The sequence below is a fragment of the Aulonocara sp. 'chitande type north' Nkhata Bay genome, linkage group LG1 (genome assembly GCF_057382095.1).
Source record: "Aulonocara sp. 'chitande type north' Nkhata Bay isolate Kocher_YH1m ecotype deep benthic linkage group LG1, A_spYH_male_GT1.1, whole genome shotgun sequence".
Lineage (NCBI taxonomy): Eukaryota > Metazoa > Chordata > Actinopteri > Cichliformes > Cichlidae > Aulonocara > Aulonocara sp. 'chitande type north' Nkhata Bay.
The window spans coordinates 21,136,635-21,160,185 of record NC_141344.1 but is presented as its reverse complement, the minus strand read 5'-3'; the positions used below and the strand labels follow the sequence as shown (position 1 = coordinate 21,160,185).

Below are 23,551 nucleotides of genomic sequence, written 5' to 3'. Positions count from 1 at the left end.
AAGTAATCAAATCTTAGCCAGTAGCATAAATACAAGTGGAGGGTGAAGCAAAGTAAATGAAAAAGCTCTCTGAGAGGCAGTGAACACAGCATGATGCCAGCTTAGTCAAATTATGGAACAAAGATTACTATATTTACTGTGCATGGTTTCTCAGAGAGGGCAAACAAGCTAATTAATTTAGGCCAGAAGAGAAGAAGATTGAAATTTTATACCCTTCTGCAAACCATCATTCTATTACAGCCTGTAAGATAAACACTGAGTGGTGGTAAAATGTGCACATCGCTGATTCCAAACCCATATGAAACAGACTGTAAAGGAGGTTTTCTTGAGTCACATTAAACTGATATAGTGTATTTCGTTTAGGGCCAACAGAAACAATAAGGAAAACCCATGAGAGTCATATATTATATATCTTTGTATGCTATAACAATATTACTGGTTTAATGAGTATATCAACATAACGACAATGGAAGCACACTCTCCAATAAAATGTTGGAGAATCACCGCAGAACAGCTGGGGAGAATACGATGGTAAAAGAAAGGGAGTCAGTATTTCCCTGCTTCACAAGGCCTGTGACTCTAAATGTGGCACGGTTGTTGGAAAATTGTTGCCTGTTCTAATGAGTCAAACTTCTGCTGTGACGGTTGAGTCAGAAGCAACATGAAAGCATGCGTCTGTCCTGTCTTAAAAAGTGTGAGGACACACTTTGGCCATCTTAGAACTAGTTTTAAACAGCACATCATACATGGGTATTGTTGCTGACCATGTATAGTGTATACATCTATTAAAGTCTGCTTCCAGCTGGATAACACACCATCTCACATAGCTTAACTCAAATCAAGCTGGTTTCTTGAATATAACAGTGGGTACACCGTGCTCAAGTGGCCTCCACAGTTGCCATACTTCAGTCCAATAGAGTACCTTTGGGATGTGGTGCATCGAGAGATTTGCATCATGGACGTGCAGCTGACAAATGAGCAGCAACTGCATGATGCTGTCATGTCAGCCTGGACCAACATCTCTGAGGAATGTTTGAGCATTTTTAACAGTATGATATCTCATTATAAAGCAAAAAGAAGAAGAAGAAGTAGAAGAAATAGCTCAATGCTTACTAACTGTTTCCTATTCTTTTTCTAGAATAGAATGACGGCAGCTGTTTTTGTGGTCAAAAACATGAATGTCATTTCTTGTTAGCTGAAGGTGAGACTCTTTCTGTTAATTCCAGAGAGGGCTTAATAATTCTCACATCACTGTGCTCTAAAGTATTTAGAGTATTTATATTTCATTACATACATTTAATCTGTGATGGGAAGCATAGCAGATAGATTAGATAAATGCACAAACATGTAGTAATTTTCCAGAAAAGAAAGGTTGAGATTGGTGTTTGCTCATCTGCTTTTCCAGCCCCGTTGTTCCTCAGCGGAGCCAACTTGATGATGTTACAAGAGCTAAGTGAGCTGTTAAAACTGTCCCTCTTCCTCTCTCCAGTGTACACAGCCTATCACTGTGCCAGCTGCTCAGACATGCTGTGAGTTGTCTCGCAAACACCGGTGTCCCCTGTGAAAACTCAGTGAAAATCTCTACCACTCTTCAGTTAGTGCTAAAATTTAAGGATTTGGCAGAAAAGTCACGCAACACAATACTGACAAGCAGCCTAAAACAAAGGCAGGACATTTATACCTCTAAGATTATTATGCACAACAGATGATTTGATAAATGTGCTTGTGTCACACAATAAAACCACATCTAATTATGCTTCATCCCATTCAGAAACATCTATCATCACCTTTTGTGAAGCGCCTTTTTACCCGTTACCCCACTTTGTGAACACATTACCTCAACGAGGTGATGTAGGATTTTCACATTAATACCATAGGTGCTACTAAAAAGCTCACACCAGTTCAAATCTCAGTGACCTCGACCTTAAGTTTTCCAAAACTCTTGTCAATGCACATACAGACACATCAGGGGAAGCTTAGAGTTCGATTTCTTACCCAAGGATACTTCAGCATGAGGAGAAGGAGTCGAGAACTGATCGACCTTATTTTCCAATTGGTACGCAACTCACTCTGCCAAGTGAGCTACCGCCACCCTTAAAATGCATCGCCCGGGAATCGAACCCAGCTCGCAAGAATGGGAATCTTGCATGATACCACTACACCAGCGATGCTCGAGATGCACCAACCTTAAAGACTCCTTAAGGTGGATGTGAGGTCTGTGGAATTGTCAGCTCTGAATTTCAGAGTTCTCATAAACAGAATCTATGGCTAACACACACACAGGCACATTACCAAGACTATAAAATGCCAGCAGATGTTTCCAGGTGTAACGTGCCAGTTAACCTCAGCAAGGCACACAATTTAGATCCCCTCTCTGCCCCCTGCAGCACTAAAAGACTCCAAACTTCCCTGCGTCACTTTCCAGCTCGTGTTTTTCTCTCACTGCATTTCTGTCTGCCCTTTTCATTGTTCACCAAAGGTCACAGAAGTGTCTCATTATTATCATGTGATGTTTTACGTGAAGACTGAAGACTGAAAGGTCACAAGCCTTGTTCACAAATAAAACATAGCAAGAGGCCTCCTGACCAAAATAGTGTACATATAACAATTATTGCTGTGTGTGTGTGTTGGTTAAAAATAAAAAAAACAGACTGATCTCGAGAGGAGGATAAGCAGTGTAATGTAAAAACAGAACTTTCTTCTTTGTTCTTAAAGCACAGGCTTTTTGCAGCAAACTACAAAAGTCACAGAAGTCAAACTGCAACTTGCACCAAGAGGGGGGTTGTTATTTTATTTTTACAACGCTAACACTTTAATGCATCACCAGGGGGCTTCTGTTAAATGTCCTTCTCTCTCCAGGAAACCCTTAAAATCCCTACGATGAATCTCGCCTTCCATTGTCTGATTAAAACTAAAACAAATATCCTGATGCAGAAAATCCTATGTTAAGTGAATTCTATGACACTTAGAACTCTTGAACTTCTACTTTTAAATATGAGGATTGTTTTGTTTTTAACTTTTTTAAATGTTTTTTTTTCACATGCAATTAAAACATCGCAACTTTTTTTCTCCACAGTTTGTGTGACGCGAGGCAGGAGCCAGCAATGTCTCCTGGGCCACGTTGAAGGGTTACATCACGTCTGTGCTGCCGAAAGAGTCCAGCAAGTTACTTCTCCCTCTCTCTCTTTAATGCTCTCCAGACAATCAGATTCATTATTACATGCTATGTGTTCTGATGGTGTTCTGTTTGAAGTGGCCATGAAAGAGCCTTTTAAGAACCGTGCAGACTAGGTGGGCGGTGCTGTCTGCATGACTCACTTCTACATACATCAGGGCAAAGAAGCGATGGGTTTTAAGAAGCATTTCATTACGTAAAACTAAAAGATAAAACTTCAAATGATGCATGCTAACTGATTTATGACTCGGGAATATTCAAAACAAATGTGAAAAGAAACTCGTAAAACTCATGGTGATGTGCATTTTGCCCTGCTCGCAGGCTTCCAGGAGCTACTAACCTTTAGACTGATTGCTTTCTTACATTTGACAGATTGAACTGAAGGTTTGGGTTACAATCATAGGTACAGGCCGATGATAGTGGCTGCTTTGAAGAAAAAAAAACTACTTCAGAGCAAAAAGACTGTCAAATCTCAAGGAAACAAGTGTGACTAATTACACAATTTTTAGTTCTTTAGTCTCATCTGATTAATTCTTAAAACTTCTGTCCGCTCACAAAAAAATCTCTCTCTACTTTATGTTGCATCAAAGCAGTTTGAGAGATTATTCAACCAAATATTTTAAATGTCACGAAGGTTTTAGAAGTAATAAAAGAGTCTTTTCTGAATATTTTTGCAGTTTCGGCTGTGTAATTCTGAGCACTCTTACCACCCTTCCACACACCATTAATGAAGCTATAAAACACCCATAACCTCGGACTGTATGTGACATGGCAGTGACAGGATTTTGATATAAAGTTAACATTGCTTCGTTTTGATCCAGCATTTAACCTGCTTTGCAGTTTGTAATATGTCCCTGTATACGTCTTTTCTCCCCATTCCCCTTCCTTAAGAACCACTTCTTGACAGTCACCCTTCCACTGAGACTGTTTCAGATAAGACAGGTCTCGTGTCTGGATTTCTTCTAAACAACACGGCTTTCATCTGCTGTAGATTTTTTTCCCCTCCACTTTCCCATTTTTTGGAAATCACCTTGCTGTTGCTTTTTTATGCCTTTTAAATTGCGTTATTTTTTGCTTTTATAGCTCAAACTAAATAAAATTAGGGGGAAATGTGTTTTTCTGACAGGCTGCTAGTAACAAAGTGCTTAAATATACAATTTAAATGGGTTTTTTTGCTAAGTTATCTGTTATGTGTAGACACAACACTGATTAACCCTTGAGTTAGGTGCTTTTTTATGCTTAAATGATTCATAGGTCAGTTTTAAGTGGCTTAGCAAACATGTAAAATGAGGAGAAAAGCGGCCAGTGTCCAAAAAAAGAACTATCTCTCAAGACCACCATAAAAGTTACAAGAAAGTCAGGCTCCTTGGAAGCAAAATATAAAGAAATGACAGGGGAGTCCAGACTTTTCTGCAGTACTGTATCTTAAATAAGAATGCTAACATGCTTTTTTTCATGAATGCGTTTTATTGATATTAATATTTGTGCATTTATAATTACAGTTACAAAAAAGGAAAAAAGACAACATTTCTCTTGAAACAGTGACAGCAACTATGGCAGTTTCCCCTTACGCCTATTAGATCTACTGATGTCAAAAGGAATAGCATTACATACTATACATTCGCTACTTTTGTACATCCATCGCCATGAGTCACACAAAGCGTATATTAAGCTGCAGGAACCAAGTACAGCATAGTTAAAAACAGGAAATGCGCTACAGCGTTTTTTTTATAAAATTATGCATTTCCTTTCGACAGTAATTCTCTACACACAGCAGCAAGTACATTTTTATACTCATCAGTAATCAAAGATAACAACACCTTAGACTTTCAGTAAGCCTGAGACATCCCGATAAGAGAAGAGTGGAAGATTTTGCTCCAAGAGAAATAATTTGCAATATACATACACAAACTTATCTGTTAGCTAAATGTGAAATTTTACATTTCATGAACTGTTTGCTCCAGATATTAAATTCTCCAATAATAAAAATGCCCCGGTGAGCTCTAACAGTGCTTACGGTGCCCACGATCTCTCACATCCTGTCTTCCTCTAATCTAAACAATTTGCTGCTGCTTTTCAAAAAAGGCTACTGACACACATAATTATAACAATGATCAAACCTATGTTAATTGCCTGCAATCATTCATATAGTAAAATAAAAGTTTATACAGTGACACGTGCATAAATGATTTGGAAACTCGTGAATATGGTAAGTACAGAATTTACCGACAAAGTTTCAGAGTACTGCGTATAATCAGGGCTATGATGGCCTGAAAAAGTCCACTTAATAAAGATGCAAAGTGCGATTAATAAGCATCCAACTACAGCATCCTCTGTACAAAAAAAGCATGTGATGAAAGATATATAAGGTATTTTATGTTAGCAGAAAATAGCAAGCAGTGCAGTGTATCAGGAGCATATGCTTAGCCGGCAAAATATGACATGATAAAGGAAGTATTACAGCATCACCTCACTACATGGCTGTAGAAGCAACAAACCGAGATCCACAGAGGTATGACTGCGTAACCTATACAATGTGACCTTCACTTATTTCCATTTTCGCACTCAGCCCCTCCGATGAGTTGCATGGATAATAATGACTCCTGCATTAGTTACTACTCTCAATCCTATTTTCGCATGTTTAGCTGCCATCAGATGGCAGTACTGTCATATCACTGCAAACCACAAGGTTGGCTTGCTTTTAGAAACACTGGTGCATTCCCTCTGGCTGCTAAATGAAAAAAAAACAGCATATTTATAAACAGAAATAACATGTTTTCTGCCATGGTTGCGCACTATTAAGCTCTAATTAGAAATGATGCCTCCTCGACTTGAGAGACTGCCTCCTCTTCCTCTTCCTGTGGCACTGCTCTCTTCTCTCTGGCCAAGGGAACCCGCTCTCAGTGGTCCTGTAAGCCTCGTCGTACTCATCGCTGTCTGAATCCACCTCAGCCATGGGGAAGACTCTGCCTGGGAAAACTTCCTTCAGGTTGGAGGTGAAGAAGGCCTCGAGGCTGCGGCCTGCTTGGGCCACCTCAGAGTCAGGCTGCAATGACGGGGGGGGGGGGGCAGTAATTATAGTAAAGTAGTGACCAGTGATGATATCGAGACTGATGTATATACACAGAAACAAGCAGAATTTAGACTTTTAACTTACGTAATTGAACTTTGCACAGTTGCGGAACATGAGATACATGTCGGCCACAAACTCATCAGGTGAGCTGTAACACTGGGTATTCCCCTTGCTCAGCTTGGCCCTGATCACAGACAGGTCCATTGGCCTCTTGATGATCTGGTAGTAATGGCGTGCCTGTGTGAGAAAGCAGTGGCATTTAAGACTCTTATATTATCCCCCCAGCCACTTTGGTTCTCTAAAACCAATTCCAATTTAATTATCTCAGGAGCACTCTGCTCTTCAAAATGCATCACATTAATGTTGCATGAGCTCCATTATGTATCATTGTGACAGACGTGCTTCTACCTGTGCACAGGGTGCATGCTTGCATCGCAGTCTTAAACTAAGTTAGATACTCAAGACCTTTGATAGCATATGGTAACATGGAGGTGACCTGTTTCTCTGTTGAAGTTTTGTTTATGGGTTACAAAACAGCTTAAACACAATGCACAATGAAATGTTGCATAAATAGATAAGTGTAAGCTGATTTAGGCATGAATGACAATTATAGCATGCCTCAAATATCATATAAAATGAGCTTCGTAAATACTTTATGAAGAAGAAAATGTATTCAGCACAATTTTAAGGCTCTAAGGATTCACTCACTTGGGCAAAAACTGAATGTGAGCAGAGCTGTGTTACATATAAAACCCATGAGGGAAACTTTAGACTGGTAGTAAAACTCTTAACTACTATGTGTCTGTAAGTATAATGAAAACATAAATATATTCTGCAAAAATAAATTAACTTTACTGTAAGAAAATGTTGATTAGCTTACGAGTGGACTGACGGGCTCTTGGAATGGCGCACTCAGGATGTTACTGAGGATCAGAAGTGTCAGCCGCTCACATTTCTGCAAAGATTCAGCCAAACATGAATGAAAACTGGCGCGACAGAAAGAGAAGGATCACAGTTAAAGAAAAACTAAAAAAAACATTAGTTATTGCCACATACATTTTTTATAGCCATTTTGATAAGTACGTAAACACTCGTTAGTCATGATATTTATGGAGATTTTTTTAGCATTTAGATGAACCCCCTCGGGTAATATGAGTGACAGCTGTGTTACCCTCTATAACATATCAAATTGATTGCTATAAATAAGTTTGTTCTTATGAATTGACCTACTTTCTGGTCACATGGAGATAGCAAATTTGCTGATGCATTTTCTCCAGATGCTCTCTCATTGTCACCGTTGTATTCGACACCTTGGTGTAGAACATCTCTGCACAGGGTGCACACCCAGTCACCTCTGAATGAGGGAAGACACATTAGATTAGCAGTACCAGCTTTATGTAAACTGTTTAACAGGAGGTGTGAGGATTGTGCTGAAATTTCACGTGAGCTTACGAGGGGAAGGTCGGCAAAGGGGGGATATGGCAAGAGAGGTGGAAGACTTTTGGACAGCGATCACAGCATAGCAGGTCTCCTCCGATCAGACAAACGGCACAAAAATCCTCACTCTCCAACTCTGTGCTGTCTTGCTCAGTCTGGACTTCCTCTGTGTCTCCGGGAACAACGGGATTTGCAATCAGGAGCGGCCTCTGACCTGGACCGATCTCCTCATCCAGGTCAGAGCGAAGCGGTTGCGGGTCATCGGTGGTCAGCTCGGGTTCAGAGTCTACATCGAGCTCAGATGCCACAGAGCCCTGAGAGTCTGGAGGCTGATCGGAGACCACGTCAGAATCAGTCTCGCCCTGAAAAGTGGGGTCGTATACAGGCTGGATGTCGGACTCCGTTTCAGCATCACCTGATTCTGTATCTGCATCCAACCCTCGGCCGTCTGGTCCCGCATCTGATTCTGGATCTGCCTCATACTCCAGACTTGGCTCTGAGTCGCCACACAGCCCCATCTCTGCAGACTTCTGCTCAGCTCTACACTCCAGTTCAGCCTCAGATGAAGACGGTGCATTCGGGTCAGAATCTGGTGATGCATCTGAGTCAAGCTGTGGGTCTGAATCAGCCTGAGAGATGACTGCTTCCTCTGACACTGACCTGGGATCAGAGTCAGAATCCAGATCCAGTTCATAGAAACTTGGTGCCACATATTCAGAGTCAGCGGAGAGCAGTGTGGATTCTTTACGAGGAACAGGTACCCCTATGTTGCTGTCGCTGCAGTCTGATTGTGCGGTGGACTCATTACAAGTTTGTCGCTTTGGTGCTGCAAGCACGCGGGTGGCCCCACTAGTCTCAGATTCTCCTGTTATTCCCTGTGTTTACCAGAGAAGAGAAAGGAAGGGATTTTTTTCATATTACAGTTTAATCTCTTAAAACCCTCGTGCATAAATACTACAGAGGACAGCAGCTAGCCAGGGTCATCCTAAATTACCCCTAAAGCTTACTAGCCAACACACTTTAGCCATAACCAAGTAAACAAATGAAATAAATGGTGTGGTGACAGCTAATTATATGCCTGCTATGGTGCTTCTAACTCTTTAAACCCTAACCTAATTTACCCTTTAAACCAGGGGTGGGCAACTCCAGGCCTCAAGGGCCAGTGTCCTACAGGTTTTATGTGTATCCTTGATCTAACACAGCTGATTTAAATGGCTAAATTACGTCCTGAACATGTCGTGAAGTTCTCCAGAGGCCTGGTAATGAACTAATCATTTGATTCAAGTGTGTTGACCCAGGGTGAGATCTACAACCTGCAGGACACCGGTCCACGAGGCTTGGAGTTGCCCACCCTTGCTAACAATGCTAACCGTGACGGGTTAGGGTTTAAAGGGTTAAAACATCTCCCTTCTTGTTTTGAATGAAACAAATGCACCACACCTGAGGGAGGGTTTCGCTCTTATCCGTCCCACTGGCAGGTAGAGGGTCACTCTGTCTTCGTCCGTGTGGTGGGAGCTGAGACACGAGTATTTTGAGACGCTCGAGGCAAATGACTGGAACCCTGGGCCTTGCAGAGTCGTTCTGAACATCACTATTAATTTAGAGGGATGTAAAAATAGGTTAACAAGCTGTTTTCATGATTTGTGCATGGACTGATCTTTCATTTTTTTAAGACAATACATACCTGCTGTTGCTGTTACTTGAGAAGCTGCATTTCTTGTTGGCATCAAAACCAGTCTCTTCATTTACGTAAGTGATGGGGTGATCTAAAAAGTATGAAGAATTCAAGCAGTTGAAAATGTGAGGTGTTTTTTTTTTATTGACTATGTAAGAAAAAAAAATCTCTGAGTGTTTTCAACCACCTGGCTCTGTCTTATAGGACATTAAAGGAGGTTCAGTTGAAGTTTCCTTGGCCACACAGAGCACCCCATCTGATGCTCTCCTCTGTCTGGGATCCAGCACGTAATACTGAAATCAGAATAAGCATTAAGTAAAACTCTTTTAATAATGTACACTTTTATTGATCCCCATGGGGAAATTCTTCTCTGCATTTAACCCATTCACTCAGTGAAACAGTGGGCAGCCACCAGGGAGCAGCGTGTGGGGATAGTACCTTGCTCAGGGGTACCTCAGGGTAGCCGTTCAGGGGATTCAAACCCCTGACCTTCCGATCATGGGGCAACCACTTTACCTACTGAGCTATCCCTGCCCCATCAAGCAATAAAAAACTCCAGCACCATCTTAGTCATTAACTCCAGCAGCAAAATATGCTGTTAAACCAAATAATGGCTCCTGCAGGTTTCTACAAGCACACGATTTTTCAAATGACAGAAACTGTCAAAAATGATTGGAAAAATGGGCTCCTCATTCCCTTGCTTATCTCCTGAGAAAACTGTTCAACTAAACGCCTCACAGATTTTATTATTTTTTCCTTTTTTACAAGAGTACTGCACAGATTTAGTATCGCACTCTCTGTCAGACGTTGGGAATTTAACTATTAAAACTGATTTAGCAGAACCATCGTTTTGTATTCTTTCTCCCTTGCTCATTTTCATTCTCCCGCCTTATCAAATTGAGCACCTCCAATATATGCATAGCACCAAATCAGAGGTGTGGGTGCACCGTGCCAAGAGCAGCTGATTTCGCCTAAGCTGCTAGGCTCAAGCAGAGATGAGAAGTGGGCTTTACACGTGCACAGGTGTGCTAAGCTCACTTCTTTCTAACTCTGCATTCCTTTTATCCTGCTCTTTCTGCACCTCCAGAAGGCTTTGCTCTTTCTTCACATGGCAGATGAATTCTTAAAAGCGCTTGAAAAACAGCAACCTAGTGACAACTGAGCATCTTAGTCCATCGATGCAAAGTGGATCTTGGTATTGTTTTCGCCTCTAGTTAGTTTTGGAGTTACAGTTTTTATTGTGGAACTGTGTATCACCAGAGATGACAGTGCTGAACACACATGTGGCGAGTGCACCTCCTAACTGTGATCAGTCCTATTCTCCCTGACAGCTCAGCCTCCCCACGTGCAATCATATTCTGATGCGGGGTTACCTTATTTGCAGCTCCCGCTTCTAGGCTACGAGCCCATCCTGTGGGCCTTTCGGCGTAAGGGCTGGCGGACGGGGCTGCCAGTTCTGTCGGGATGCTCTGGGAGCGCCTCTTCCTCCTCGAGCACACCGAGCCAGTGCTCAGCCTGCTGCTATTCTGCACATCAGACACACACTCGTGGGCTGCCACTGTCACCTCCAGGGATGTGGATCTCTGTCAAAAAACATAAATATATCCACACACACAACTGAGTTGGGGTTTCAAGCAGCCTTGCATGCACAGGTGCACCTGTTCATGCCATTAAAAACTGAAAGGAGACAAAAAAAAAAGTGGATGGACACACACGGGCACACACCAAATGAACAAAAACATCACTCAGAGCCTATTCAGGGAACACCTCAATCCTTACAAACATGTTGAATATATTAGTGTTATTGTTGGAGCAATGAAAGCTTTGGATATCACACCAATTATCATATGTAAATTCAACCCGAGAGCTACAGTGTGGCCCTTTGATTAAGCCACCACTCTCACAGTTTCTCTCATATATTACAGTTTACTGATCCAAGTCTTCCAAAAGGTTTTTTTAAACACTTTGGCTTGTGTCTCTTTTTCCGGTACACCATCACACATTTTCAGGCCAGGCTGACACCAAGCACATGCTCCTTAGTATCATGCGATTAAAACACTCACCTGATCTATGCCCCCTGGGAAACGTATGCAGGATTCAGGCTGTAGAGGAAAATAGACTATAATCCTTCTCTCTGGAATCACGGAGGGGTATGGGAATTTATCTCAGTGCAAACCAGAACTAAAAAACTGGCAGCTCACACTATTCCCTCAGCGACTCATTAATGACAGGTTAAGTACACAAATGACTGTGCCCAAGTGGCTTTATATCACTTTCAGATGCTGTGACTTGAAAATGTAAAAATAACATATCTTTGTGGTAGTAATCACCCATCTTGAGAATTTTTAAAGAAGGGCGATTATGCGGCTGCTAAAACCCCTGGCATCACGAGTGATTATGATGAACAGCGAGCTCCTGGATTTAAGCATGCATTGAAGTGCTCGGCTATAATTGTCAGAGCAGCTCTTTTGTTTTCCCATCATCCCTTCTTTTTGAAAGCAAGAGCAGCTTTCTGTTGCGCCATCTGTTTTTGAGGCTAGCTGTCAGCTGTGGGAAGTGATCATTCTGGCATTAATATAAAGTGTTGCTTTTGGTTTCAATTGTTAATGGATATTAATTAAAACTGAATGCCGCCTCAAACGCTCCAACACTCGTCTACATGTCAATATTTTAAAAATATACAATAGCCCTTTCAAAACGCGTAAATCGCGGCTCTCCGAGCTTTTCATTCGACTTAAACGTCCCGTCATTAAGCAATTTCTAATGCAGGCTTTGGTGCCTTTGTGTAAGCAAGTGTTTGAACGTCTTTGTTTTCACAGGAAATAGGCTTGACCAAACAGTAGCGGGTTCTGAGAGGCACATATAAACAGCTTTGTGTGGTTTACCATAGCAGGGTTAAAAACTTCGCTTGAGCCTCTAGAAACTTTGCAGAACCACGTGTGAAGTGAAAAACCGAAGGCTGAGGTGCACAAAAATCCCACCGCATGGCTCGCTTTCATCTGAGGGCCAACTGTCAAACAATGTTCGCAACTCTGCTGCTTTTAAGAAGCTTTATGAAGCTGGATTTAAGCAGAATTTTCTTGTTACAACGAGGAGCGTACAAGAAGCACACTGTACATAAAACGCTATTTTTAGCTGATCGGCTATTCTCAAGGTGTCGCCATGTTTGATTTGGCAGATTTCTATGTTGGTCGCCCTTCCTGACACGACAGCAAAGAGATTTCTGTTTCATTTGTATAATCTTTTGCTTTAACACACATTTTTTGTTTGTTGTCTTTTTCATCTTGTTTTTTTAATATATTGTAGCTTCAGCTCTTTTTTTTAATGCATGTGCATATGGGTATATATTATATTGCAATATCCTCTGTTGGTGAGGTTCCATTTTTAGCTTAATTTCTCACCCTGGCATCTCTGTGGTCTTTGACGGTCAGTGCAGAGTTGGTCCTCTTTTGCTCTTTTCTCACACCTGATAAACACAGCAGCAGCTGCTGCTGTTGGACAGGACTCTGCACCCTCCTGCCCTGTTGTAGCTCTTGATCCAACATCTCCCTCCTTTCAGCAACCGCTATTTGTCCACAGGTCTCCTCCACACGATGCGTTTCCACCCGGTTCTCTTCACTCATTGGATCCCTTTCCAGAGCCGTGTAGCTGAGCTCCTGTTGCAGAGATCTGCTGGTCGATAGCTTCCCCCGACGCCGGTTTGGTCTCCCACGCTCTGCACTTAGCCGAGCCTGGGTATTTGGAAGAACTTCTTTGCGGTGTTGATGATGAGAAAGATAGGACTTAGACTGAGAATGTGGTTGTGAGTCAGCAGCTTGTGGCTGAGATGCAGATGCTCGGCTGCGGCTGAGCTGATTGTGCCTTCTGTTTGGGACAGGTGATGCAGGTGGAGGACGCTGCAAGGAACTCTCCTGGTCCCAGAACCTCTGGATCTGCTGGTTCTGGTGCTGGGAAGCAGAAATATGAGCCGGCTGAGCACAGCTGGAGTTATAAAGTGTGGTGTCCAGCTGGCTTTTGTCCAGACTGGGAAGATCTGGCTGCGAATGAATGCCATGAAGGCAGCACATCTGAGGCTCACAGCAGGCTTGGTACCCACAGCCCGGCTCTCGTCCTCTGTGAAACACTGGTGGCAGAGTCAAGCAGGTAATGGGCTGGGGTCTCATAATACTGGAGCAGGCCAACCCTGGGGGATAAGCGCAGTTTCCCCCCTCAACAGTCAGCTGACCTGCAGAGTAACAGAGTCACAGTGAGAGCCCGGTTTCAGAGATAGTATTTCACATGTCATGCATCAAAATAATGCTGATTAATTATCAAACAGATATACATAGTTACGGTTCCTTTTGTGCCTACTTAACTTTTTTTTTTTGAGTGAGGAGGTTTCTCCTAGAAAAACATGTTCTTAAAAAAAGTCTTCTTGCATTAACGGATTGATTTTTACCTAAACAGGAAATTTGTTTCGTCCAGTAACTAGCATCCCAGTTGAATTTTATCTTCACAGGACTCCAAGAATCTGAGTGGTGTGACGCCTCAAGCAGCTGCTGCATCTGGAGTGAAATCTGCAGGAAAGGAAATATGAAAAAGATGGAAGATCAACTTTATTCATTTAGGGTCAAATCACAACAACAGTCACCTCAAGGCACTTTAGATTGTAAAGACCATTAAATGATAGCGAGGAAACCCCAACAATCAGACAACCCGCTGTGAGCAAGAACTCGGTGACAATGGGAAGAAAAAACTCCCTTTTAACAGGAAGAAAACTCCAGCATGTATTTGTAGATGATTATGCATTTCCTTTGTTCCTTTCACTAAAAATATGTCATTCAGTTTTTTATAATAAACTAAATCAACACAAGGGATAAAACATGCTTGTTAAAGTGGACTTCATATAAAGGTTTTTATGATAGGGCAAGAGGTGGACTACACTCAAGACAGATTTCCAGTTGATTCACATCCATGAGCTGATTTAGAGGCACCAGTTAACCCAAAGAGCATGATTTGGACTGGGACAAATGCGAAAAAGTGATGCGGTGGGCAGCTTGAGGTCCATGCACAAGGCCCCAAGCTGCCCACTACACCACTACGTGACAAAAGAGTCAGTGGACAGATGTGTCTCCATACAAATCATGAGACCAGAAAGACAAATGGATGCAAAATAAGTTTAAAAGAACACTTAAGTGGTTTAGTTTGGACTTCCACAAAGAGGCGAATCTCCCAAAACAGTGGATCCTGCACTGCTTATCATGCAGCTTTTCTATTTTTAAACCCCACCTAACGGGTAAATGTCAAACTCCAGGCTGCCAGTACAGAGCACACGGAGCCTTCTTTCTTTCTCATGCTGAACTAAAGCCAGCAACACAACTTCAGCAATTTTCTCAGGCTGCTCCTTCAAAAAAAAAGTAATCTCTAGCAAACTGACCTTCAAGTACAACTGGAGTTCCCCTTTAAATGTAAATGTGTGGCTTCTTTTTCAAAGACGATAAAAAGAGACTTCACACTTGTTGTTCTACTTTACAAGAAATTAATTATCACTTCTCTCACAGGACCGGACTTTGTGTGTGTGCGTGTGCATGTGCGGGACGACGTCTGTTAACTGTCTCATATGCATACCAGAGCTCTGCTGAAGAGCACCGGGCTTGTGCAGTGATGGGTCATAGCCCAGGTGATGAACTTCTGAATATGGTCCAGCTGGCCACATATCTCTATTGCCCCTTGCAGCTGGTCCTCCAGACGCTGCTGGAAGCCCTCTGCAATCTTCTGCAGAAAATTAAAAAAACAAATGTAAACATGAAGTTTTGTGTCCTTACTTGCAGAAGGCAAGCCTTGTGATTGGACTGCAGGTTAATCAACAGACAGCTTTTGACAGATGTAGGTGCTGGGATGTCGGTTTAAGCAGCTGCGACAGCTTATCACGAGCTAGCGACGGCATCGTGGCAGTTACAGATTCTTTGCGTGTAGATTTGTGGCCGGCAAGATGATTAGATGGAAAGAGAAAGTAATTACCTCCAGTTGCTCTATTAATAGGTTGGCTCGTTTGTTAAGCTCGTTCATCATAATCATCTTTGCCATTTTAATCTGGTTCTCTGCCTTCCTGTGTGCAATCTTCACTCCGTGAAGCCTGGAAAGACAGAAAGGGGGCAAATGTCTCAGTCCCTCCCTAACCCACCATTTGTGGGCAAAGTTGCTCAGAAATTGGATTTTAATGACAGTGTGGATGAAAACCAACCTCTCCTCTATTTGTTTAGCGCTGTTCTCCACTGCAGACCTCTTCTCCTCCACCTGAACCATCAGACTCTCAAACAGCCACTGCTGATCCTGTAGGGCCTTTCCGATCTGCACCACCCTAAACACATGAGAGATCACAGCATCCACCAGAAAGTTCACTAATTTATTCTTTGAGCATGACGAACACCAGAATTGAATTTGTTTCCCCCGAGGACAAGACATTATGCAGGTGACCTTCGCAGCACCTCCTGCTTTCTAACATCACAGAAAACAAAAAGGTATGAATACTTAATGAATGTTAGGCTGGCCAAGGGTAGTGTATGCAGATATAGATGATAAAACTGACAAGGCAGTTAAAGAGTGTTACTGCTCACAGGAAGTTTTTTTTTAACCTGTGGTTAGCCCTTCTCGGCAGTGTCCTTGTGCTGTGCATCTGAGGACTGACCTGTGGTTTTTGTGGGAGGACAGGTGACAGCTGCTACAGCACAGAAGGTCACATGACTCGCAAAAAAGCTCCAAGGGCTCCTGTCTGTGAGAGTGGCACATGAGGAGGGACCAAGGATACGACCCCGGGCCTGAACGACATACAGAGAGAGGAGGGGGAGGGGGGCAGAGCAGCAGTCAACAGGCAGTTCACAGTCAGGCCCACAGCACGCAGCATTAAAGTAAACACATTAGAAGAAAAGAAAGACTTGCAGTGTCATCAGCCTGTTTGCTCAAAGTTTGCTCAAATGGCATGCAGGATCACATGACAGCCTCTAACTGTCTTCTTGATAAGTTATGAACACTTTTTATTATTCCAAAGTGTCTTTTAATGTCATCAGTATAGGACAGATATGCTGATGTGAAATACTTAAAGAGCTGTAAATCCTTAGAAGTCGCCTCTAAAGTGCCATGCTGACCAGACCAAGCCTCAGTTCTTTAAGTTGTTTATTCTCCTGCTAGCTAATGGTCTGAATATAAATTCTACTTGTACCTTATACCTGGATTCTTTTTCTTTTTTTTTAAATGTTGAAAATAAATGTCAGTCAGTGCTCTTACTGTTGCGTTAAACATACATGAAAAGAAACTGAAGAAAACTGAAGAAAACTGTTACCAGTTTTGTTGACAAGCATTATTAAAGCTGACCTAGTGCTACACTTTAACACCAAAATAATGTTGTGGCACCCGAAGGAAGCTGAGGTTGCAACTGTATGTGTTAAAGTGTTTAGTGACAAAGATGTCAGTGTTTCAGCTGCTGTCCAACTGGCTTTTGAAGTACCATTAGCAACATCTCACTTTTAATACACACGCTCTAAAGTGCTTCTCACCTGTACCTCTCTCGCTATATAAGAAGCTTTTGGCGCACAGAAAATCCATCTAACATTAGCTGGATAATGCTAATAAACGTACCCTACTGCTCTCTGGTGGCCGGCTCACCTCAGCCAACCCCCCTCCTGCCTGCAGATCATCAGAGATCTCTGTGGTAGAGAGCTGAGCATCACCTTGTGTGCATCAGCCTGATCTGACTGACCACATCCTGTCTATCAGCGCTGTCACACGGTTTTTCTCACAAGTACACAAACCAAATGCTAACCCTCCCACATCACAATAATGCTGTCTGGGACGTGCTCATTATGATTTGACAACTTGTGCAAAAGCAGCTGGCAACAAAGCTGCCAAACATACGCGATGGGCTTAAAATAGCAAAACACTAATATTAGCAAAAATGAAATCATCCGAGCACTGAGACACGTGTTAAAGACAGGTGCATAGAAATACATGCAGCTATCATGCATTAATCATTGCAAAAAGACACCAGTCCTGCTAACTATATAATAATGTGTTATACAAGTCTGTAAAGCCAACAAATCAAACTAATGTCTTGCCTTGTCCAGTAGGAGGCAGGGAGCTGGAGCCCCTCTGGTGCAGTTCTGGGAACTGGGTGGCACTGGGCCTCTGTTGCTGGTGTGATTCCATGTACTGGGAAGTGTTGGGGGTTCTCAGATGCTGGTGCACATCTGTGCACTGGTAACACAACCACTTGTTGCAGAGCGTACACAGACTCTGTGCAAGAGTCGGCTCTGTGCACTCTGAGCAGCTCTGAAAGAGAAACTTTGCCTTAAGTCATACAACGAATACACAAACACATGACAATGTGTTAAAAAGATGGGGTGGCACATGACATGTCAGAAAAAATTGTGCTGCTGCTTCATTTAAGGTGGAATCACACTTTAAGGAGCTGTTATGCGTTTGCATGCTTGCAAATGCCTCCGAGAGTCTTTGTAGAGCGACTCGTGTGGATAAATATAAGTACCCAACCAAGAGATTATCTAACACAATAAAATATCTAACACTGAAATCTAAAAAAGCTGGTTTTCATCAATAAAATGTTCAAATGCTCTCTCTTGTTTATGTCGTCTTTAGTTTCAAAATAAAAGCACAGAACCTATAAGAACAAAGCACTTTCACTTTTATTAATGTATCCTTGCCAGGACATTTGTCATCTATAGTTGATCCTGCCTAATTTTGGAGCCGTGAACAGCACCTCTGGGATAAAATCCGCTTTTGAAACTCTAGTCCAGAGACAACAGTAGGAGTATTCCAAACATCTAACAAGACTTTTGGGTTGAGAAGAGGGCAACACAAACATAAGAAACATGCCAGCTTTATACAGAAAGTGCACGGTGCACAAAATGCCACATGAAAGAAATATAATTTCCTGTTGTGTCAAAAAAGAAATTAAAGATAGGAAACAAGATTCAAAAATGCGACAACTTACCTTCTCCATTTCCGTGCTTTGCGAGAGGATGTGTTGCCTTCTCAGCGGGAGGGAGTGAAGAGGAGAGGGAGAAAGAGAACTGCCTGACGCCTCAGCAGCAGAAACACTGAGGCTTCTACCTGAGGCAGGAAGCAGTGTACACCGAGAGGTGGCCCCAAAGGAGGCGGCTTACATGACAGGCTCACTGTGCTCTCTCCTCCCCCAGATCATCCAAGTGTAGGACCCCTCACTGCAGACGAGGAGAGAAGTGTCATGTTCATATTCATTCACTGCTCGCTGGTGCAGCCAACAAAAAAAAAAGGGAGGGAAAATCTAATCCTTTTTCTTAAATAAGCCTGTGCATAATAATTGGGAATTAGGGAGATAACATAATTATTTTTTGTAGGGCAAAATATCCCCGGAAGCCTTTCCAAATTAAAGGAAGGAAGACCAAGTGACCTACAATGAGCAGGGAAGGAGAAATTGTAATGCAAGCACCTTTAGGTTCTTTGCAGCAGGCAGGATTAGGTGATGCAAGGCTGAGGTTTTGTCAGGCTAAGTTGAGCTGGGCTAGGATGGGCCAGCTGTGGCCTTCTTCCCTTCGTCAGCACGAGGAGGGGACAAGTCCCAGAGGGGCTACACTCTAACGTAGCTCACGGAAACGGGGTCAGGCTCTGATGGGACTAGGATGCACTCCTGCTATTCCTTCTAAAACTACAAAATCAATCAGGACGTTAAAATGAACAGAGCACTGTAAAATGAAAGTAAAGAAGTACAGATGTGAACACAGAAAATATAAATATAAATATAACACTTGCATGTCTTTCAAAGATACAGTTGCAAGATAGTGTAAAAGCAGAGAAACGAAACCAAAGAAGAGGTTACTGCTTAAACCAACCAAAACTTAAAATAGTTCCACATCAAATACCCAGAAGCTTTGAATTAAACCAATGTGGCATCTGGACCTATGAGAAAATCTGCCTAACAACAACCCTTTACAGTCTGACCTAAAAATCTGACAACTTTCTCATCCTTGGATACTTCAGCGGGGGAGCTCAGAGCAATCCCATTCCCCATTGTGAACTCAAAGACCCAATTTGAAACACAATTAGCCAGTCGTGGTGCACCCTGTGTCTCGTTCACTCAGCTCTGTAGCATTTTCAAACTGCGCACTCGCTTTCTCTGCAACCTGCACAGCGTTTATCGCTCACGTTGAAACCTCCCGCCAGCTTCCCTGCTCTGCTAAGCTGGCACTAGATACGCATACCATCTCCGGAGACGTCACAATTATAGAAACCTGCGCTATGATCTCTCCCTTGAAAGCACCTCCCGAGTAACATCTATTAACACTGAGGTGATCAGGTCACAGAGAAAGCGGGATTATCTTCAACCACTCTGAAATTATCATGCTGTTTTACTATTCCTCCCTTCAAACAACTCACTGTTACCAAATCCATGAACAGTAAAGAAACGTCTTCACTTTTCACTCATCAGATGTTAATCAAGCACAAAGTCTTCCTTCACAAAAGGCATCACATGTGACAAAAACATCCCGACCTTCTAACTCAATTTAATTTAAAGATAGAAACAAGTCTTAAACACATATTTTCCACATCATGTTTATCTTTTGAATGTGGGCTAGTTGAACCGGTATAGCTGATAGGCTATAAAATAACATGACATTTATTTTCAGTGTTATTTATTTTAAAGGGGTGTTTATAATTTTTTTGTCACCAGGGGGCAGAATAAGCAGGCAGACGAACAACTCTCACATATTATTGCTCTTTAGCTGCAATGGCTACCTTCTTAATAAACTACTTTCCACATGTGCCAACAACACAATTTAATATTCAAATGTAATATTACTGACATCGGTTCAGCCTCAGCATGTAAGCCATAAATCCAAAAACACTGAACTAGCAAAAGACTCATAAAGCTGCACAGTAAAAATTCCCAGTTCGTCATTACACTGGCAATACTGTTGATATTACAGGTAGTCTGTAATTAAGTGTTCTGTGCAAAACTCCTGAACCACCCCTCAAGGGGTGAACCTGTGTTGTGTTTACATAACAGGCAACTTAGCAAAGAACCAACAAGGTGATTCTCAAACAGCTATTAGCCAAAAAACTGGTAAAAACCATAAAATCTACAGCAGATGAACAGTATCTGAAAGTCATGTCCTTAAGAAACAGGAAAATATCCAGCAAAGCAAAGCCTCATCAGAAATGAGCTCAGTAGAAGCATGTCATTTTTAAGAAAGGAAAACAGGGAGAAATGAATGAGGTATACCAAATTATACAAAACTGTGCTGAAAATCAGTGGCAACAGGTCTTATGGAGTGATGAAATTTGAAATTTATAGTCCAAATATTGTCAATAGGCATAGTGGAGATCAAGAGAGACTTACTACAGTGAGTGTCTAGAGCCATCTGTAAAACACAGTGAAGGCTCTGTCAGATTTGATGGGATTATGAATGCAGAAAAGTACCATCAGATTTTAAACCACCATGCAGTACCATCTGATTGGCAACAGCTTCGTAGCTCAGGATGACAATGCAAACCCTTTGAGCATACCTGGATAGAAAAACATACGACTGAACACTGTCAGTCATGGACTGGCCTCCCCAGAGCCCGGGCCTCAACAACAGCAGTGTGAGATCATCTTGACAGAGAATGAAACAAAAGGCAGCCAACATCCAAAGAGAAGCTTTGAATCTTCAATCCTTATGAAACCTGTAAAACTATTCCTGAACACTAAAGGAATTGTAATTACACTAAATTACAAGAAATCGTCCCTAAGAGAGTTCAGACTGTGTTGAAAAAGAAAGGTGGTCATGCCAAATATTGACTTTCAAGCTTGTTGAAATTGTAAAAGCTCAGTTTTTTGCTTTTTTTTTTTTTTGCATGTGTTTCAATAAATCATTGCACCTATTTCCCATTTTCCTACCAAAATATAAAGAAAGGAAGGGTAGCTCGAGAATTTTGCACAGCACGATAGGTTAACCACTGCATTTCATTTATAGTAGTACATGCTACAACATTAATATATAATAATATATATGCAAAACATAAAATAATATTGTATTAAAATTTGTTAACTATAGGGTGCTGCAGCTCTGCAGCACTAAGGATGCTGGGAGCTGCGGTCCTCTAGCAGGCTTCTCAAATGCTAATTTGGATTTACATTAAACTACATTTCTTTACATTGAAGCAAAAGAAAACATTTGAAATTAAACTTCACTGAAAAAAGTATAATATTAATATAATATTCATAGCAAAACTTACAGAATAAGGAGCTCAATTCACGCAATAAATAAGAGGAAAAACATATCGAGAAGTTCATCACAGCCAGTGGCCTCTAAAACGAAATTGGCCTATATGAAATCCAGAGCCGTGCAGAAGTTATTTTATGTGAGTCAAGTCACAGGACATGCCACAAACTAAACAAACAAAAAGTTTCTGCACACCACTAAGTCATGGGGTGTATAATTGTGAAAGAATCAATTTTTTACCCTCTTTATCTTATCGAGGCGTTAAAAAAATTAGTTTTAGCTTAATAATAAATACAAGTTCATCAAATTATTGCAATGAATACCTGTTTAGTGTTTAGGTTACATTATGACTGAACTGTAAACAATGTAAAACAGCACATCCGTATCTGAATAGCACCCAACCCTTGTGGGAAACTTACATTAAGCGTGAACAGTAATGTGTAGTTTTTGTATTAGCCCACTGCATAAGGCTGTGGGAATTCGGGATTTCCTGTGATTTTTCCTTCTGGCGTATTACGCGTTCGGCTACCTGTTCCATCTGTTTATGGATGTGCTGTCAGCACCTTATTAAAGCTTCTTCAAATAACAACAGCAAGCACGTCAGAGACATCGCAGAGTACCTGCCCCTTCATCCACAGCCTGCCTCTGCATCAGCAGCCAGCGCATCACTGAGCGTGATATTATTTTTTAGAAAGTGCGCATGAGATTCCGCCCCTATCATGGCATCATGGTGCAATCCACAACACAGAGAAGGACAGCACGCAAACACAAAGTAAACACACGGATACTTTCCACCACTAAGCAGCTACAAACTGTGCCTGTGTACAAATTAAATCCCCTCACGAAGCGCACGGCTCGTGCAAAACATCCTGTCAGGTAAACATCAGTGTGCGCGCGTGTGAGGATGTCACAGTGTTGTTTTTGGTCCGGAGGAAACGAGACTGTCTGCCGAGAAACTCCGCTTCTGTCAGCCTGCCCATCACATCTTGTGCCCTGCGTCTGCACAAAGAGAGTTTATCCTTTCTTTTTCTTTTTTTCTTTTACCTTGACCCGAGCATCTCCGAGTGTTGATCCCCCTTCGGATGTCGCTCTTTGGCCCGGACAAAATTTTGGAGATTCCAAGTCTCGCAGTTAATCGTGAGATTTTATAGTCCTGCAATACTTCTGACGTTTCTCAAGGCTGAAGTGTGACACTTGGCGAGAAGACTGCAAGTTTACAATTAGAGCCCACCGTCACTGAGCGATACAAAATATTAACGTGTAATACCTTTCGAAACTTAAATGCAAAATTATGTATAAACACGTAATTACAAAATTACAAACAAATCATCAACGTGACCAAAATTTAAAACTCCACATTTTTCTGAAAACGGGAATCGTGTGTCAATTTCTGAGTAAAAAAAAAAGGTGCAACAGTGATAAAATATTACGCATTTTATCGCCGAGTTACTGCAGCATCATTTCAGCTGTTAAATTTCGGAGATTAGCTGGAATTCATAGTTTAATTGTGTTTGGTCTCTGAAGCGTTTTGTAACTATGTTTTTTTAAAGTGTTGTGCATTATCATTATAAAACATGATAGCGTTTTAAAATCAAGCAAGCATCTGAAAATCATAGATGACTTTAGTGCCTGACTAAATGTACAGAAATTCAGCGGACATGTGAATGGTTCATTTAAAATCTCAACACTCACATCAAACATCAACATCAGGAACATGTATGACTTTAAAAGTCATCTAGTTAAAATAAAATAAAGATATGGAATACTTTATTATTAAAGCAGTGAAAACATTCAAATATTTCTTTTTTAAATCAGTCAAGCGAGTGAAGCCGGCGTTCATAATGGTCACAAATAGAACATTAAAACATTTTCTTAGACAGCTTAAAGAAGTAGCAGGTATATTCCCAATTTAAGGCATCACTCTACACACTCATCCTTTCCTGGTCTTGAATTATTGA

The 23,551-nt window shown here is 41.7% G+C and overlaps 1 protein-coding gene and 1 non-coding gene across 6 annotated transcripts; both read right to left on the bottom strand.

Moving 5' to 3' along the window:
• Nucleotides 1-2,100: 2,100 nt before the first annotated feature.
• On the bottom strand, nt 2,101-2,171 carry trnag-ccc (transfer RNA glycine (anticodon CCC)). The gene has a single exon. It is a non-coding gene; the product is annotated as a tRNA-Gly (tRNA).
• A 2,451-nt stretch (nt 2,172-4,622) lies between these two features.
• Nucleotides 4,623-22,767, bottom strand: trim66 (tripartite motif containing 66). 5 transcript variants are annotated; one of them, XM_086287898.1, is made up of 20 exons: nt 20,896-22,716; nt 18,821-19,036; nt 18,344-18,572; nt 17,451-17,664; nt 16,028-16,157; nt 15,584-15,700; nt 15,361-15,475; nt 14,968-15,114; nt 13,799-13,916; nt 12,762-13,585; nt 11,424-11,462; nt 10,734-10,943; nt 9,548-9,653; nt 9,370-9,451; nt 9,126-9,276; nt 7,701-8,560; nt 7,479-7,602; nt 7,129-7,203; nt 6,333-6,485; nt 4,623-6,221 (listed from the first exon to the last, which is right to left on the bottom strand). In XM_086287898.1, the coding sequence occupies exons 3-20, from the start codon at nt 18,350-18,352 to the stop codon at nt 5,985-5,987; spliced, it is 3,711 nt and encodes a 1,236-aa protein (XP_086144024.1). In that variant the 5' UTR covers nt 18,353-18,572; nt 18,821-19,036; nt 20,896-22,716; the 3' UTR covers nt 4,623-5,984. The 5 variants fall into 5 exon arrangements, with proteins under 5 accessions (XP_086144024.1, XP_086144033.1, XP_086144041.1 ...); XM_086287907.1 differs by having other exon boundaries at nt 22,638-22,684; XM_086287915.1 differs by lacking the exon at nt 18,821-19,036 and having other exon boundaries at nt 22,638-22,767.
• Nucleotides 22,768-23,551: the final 784 nt, after the last annotated feature.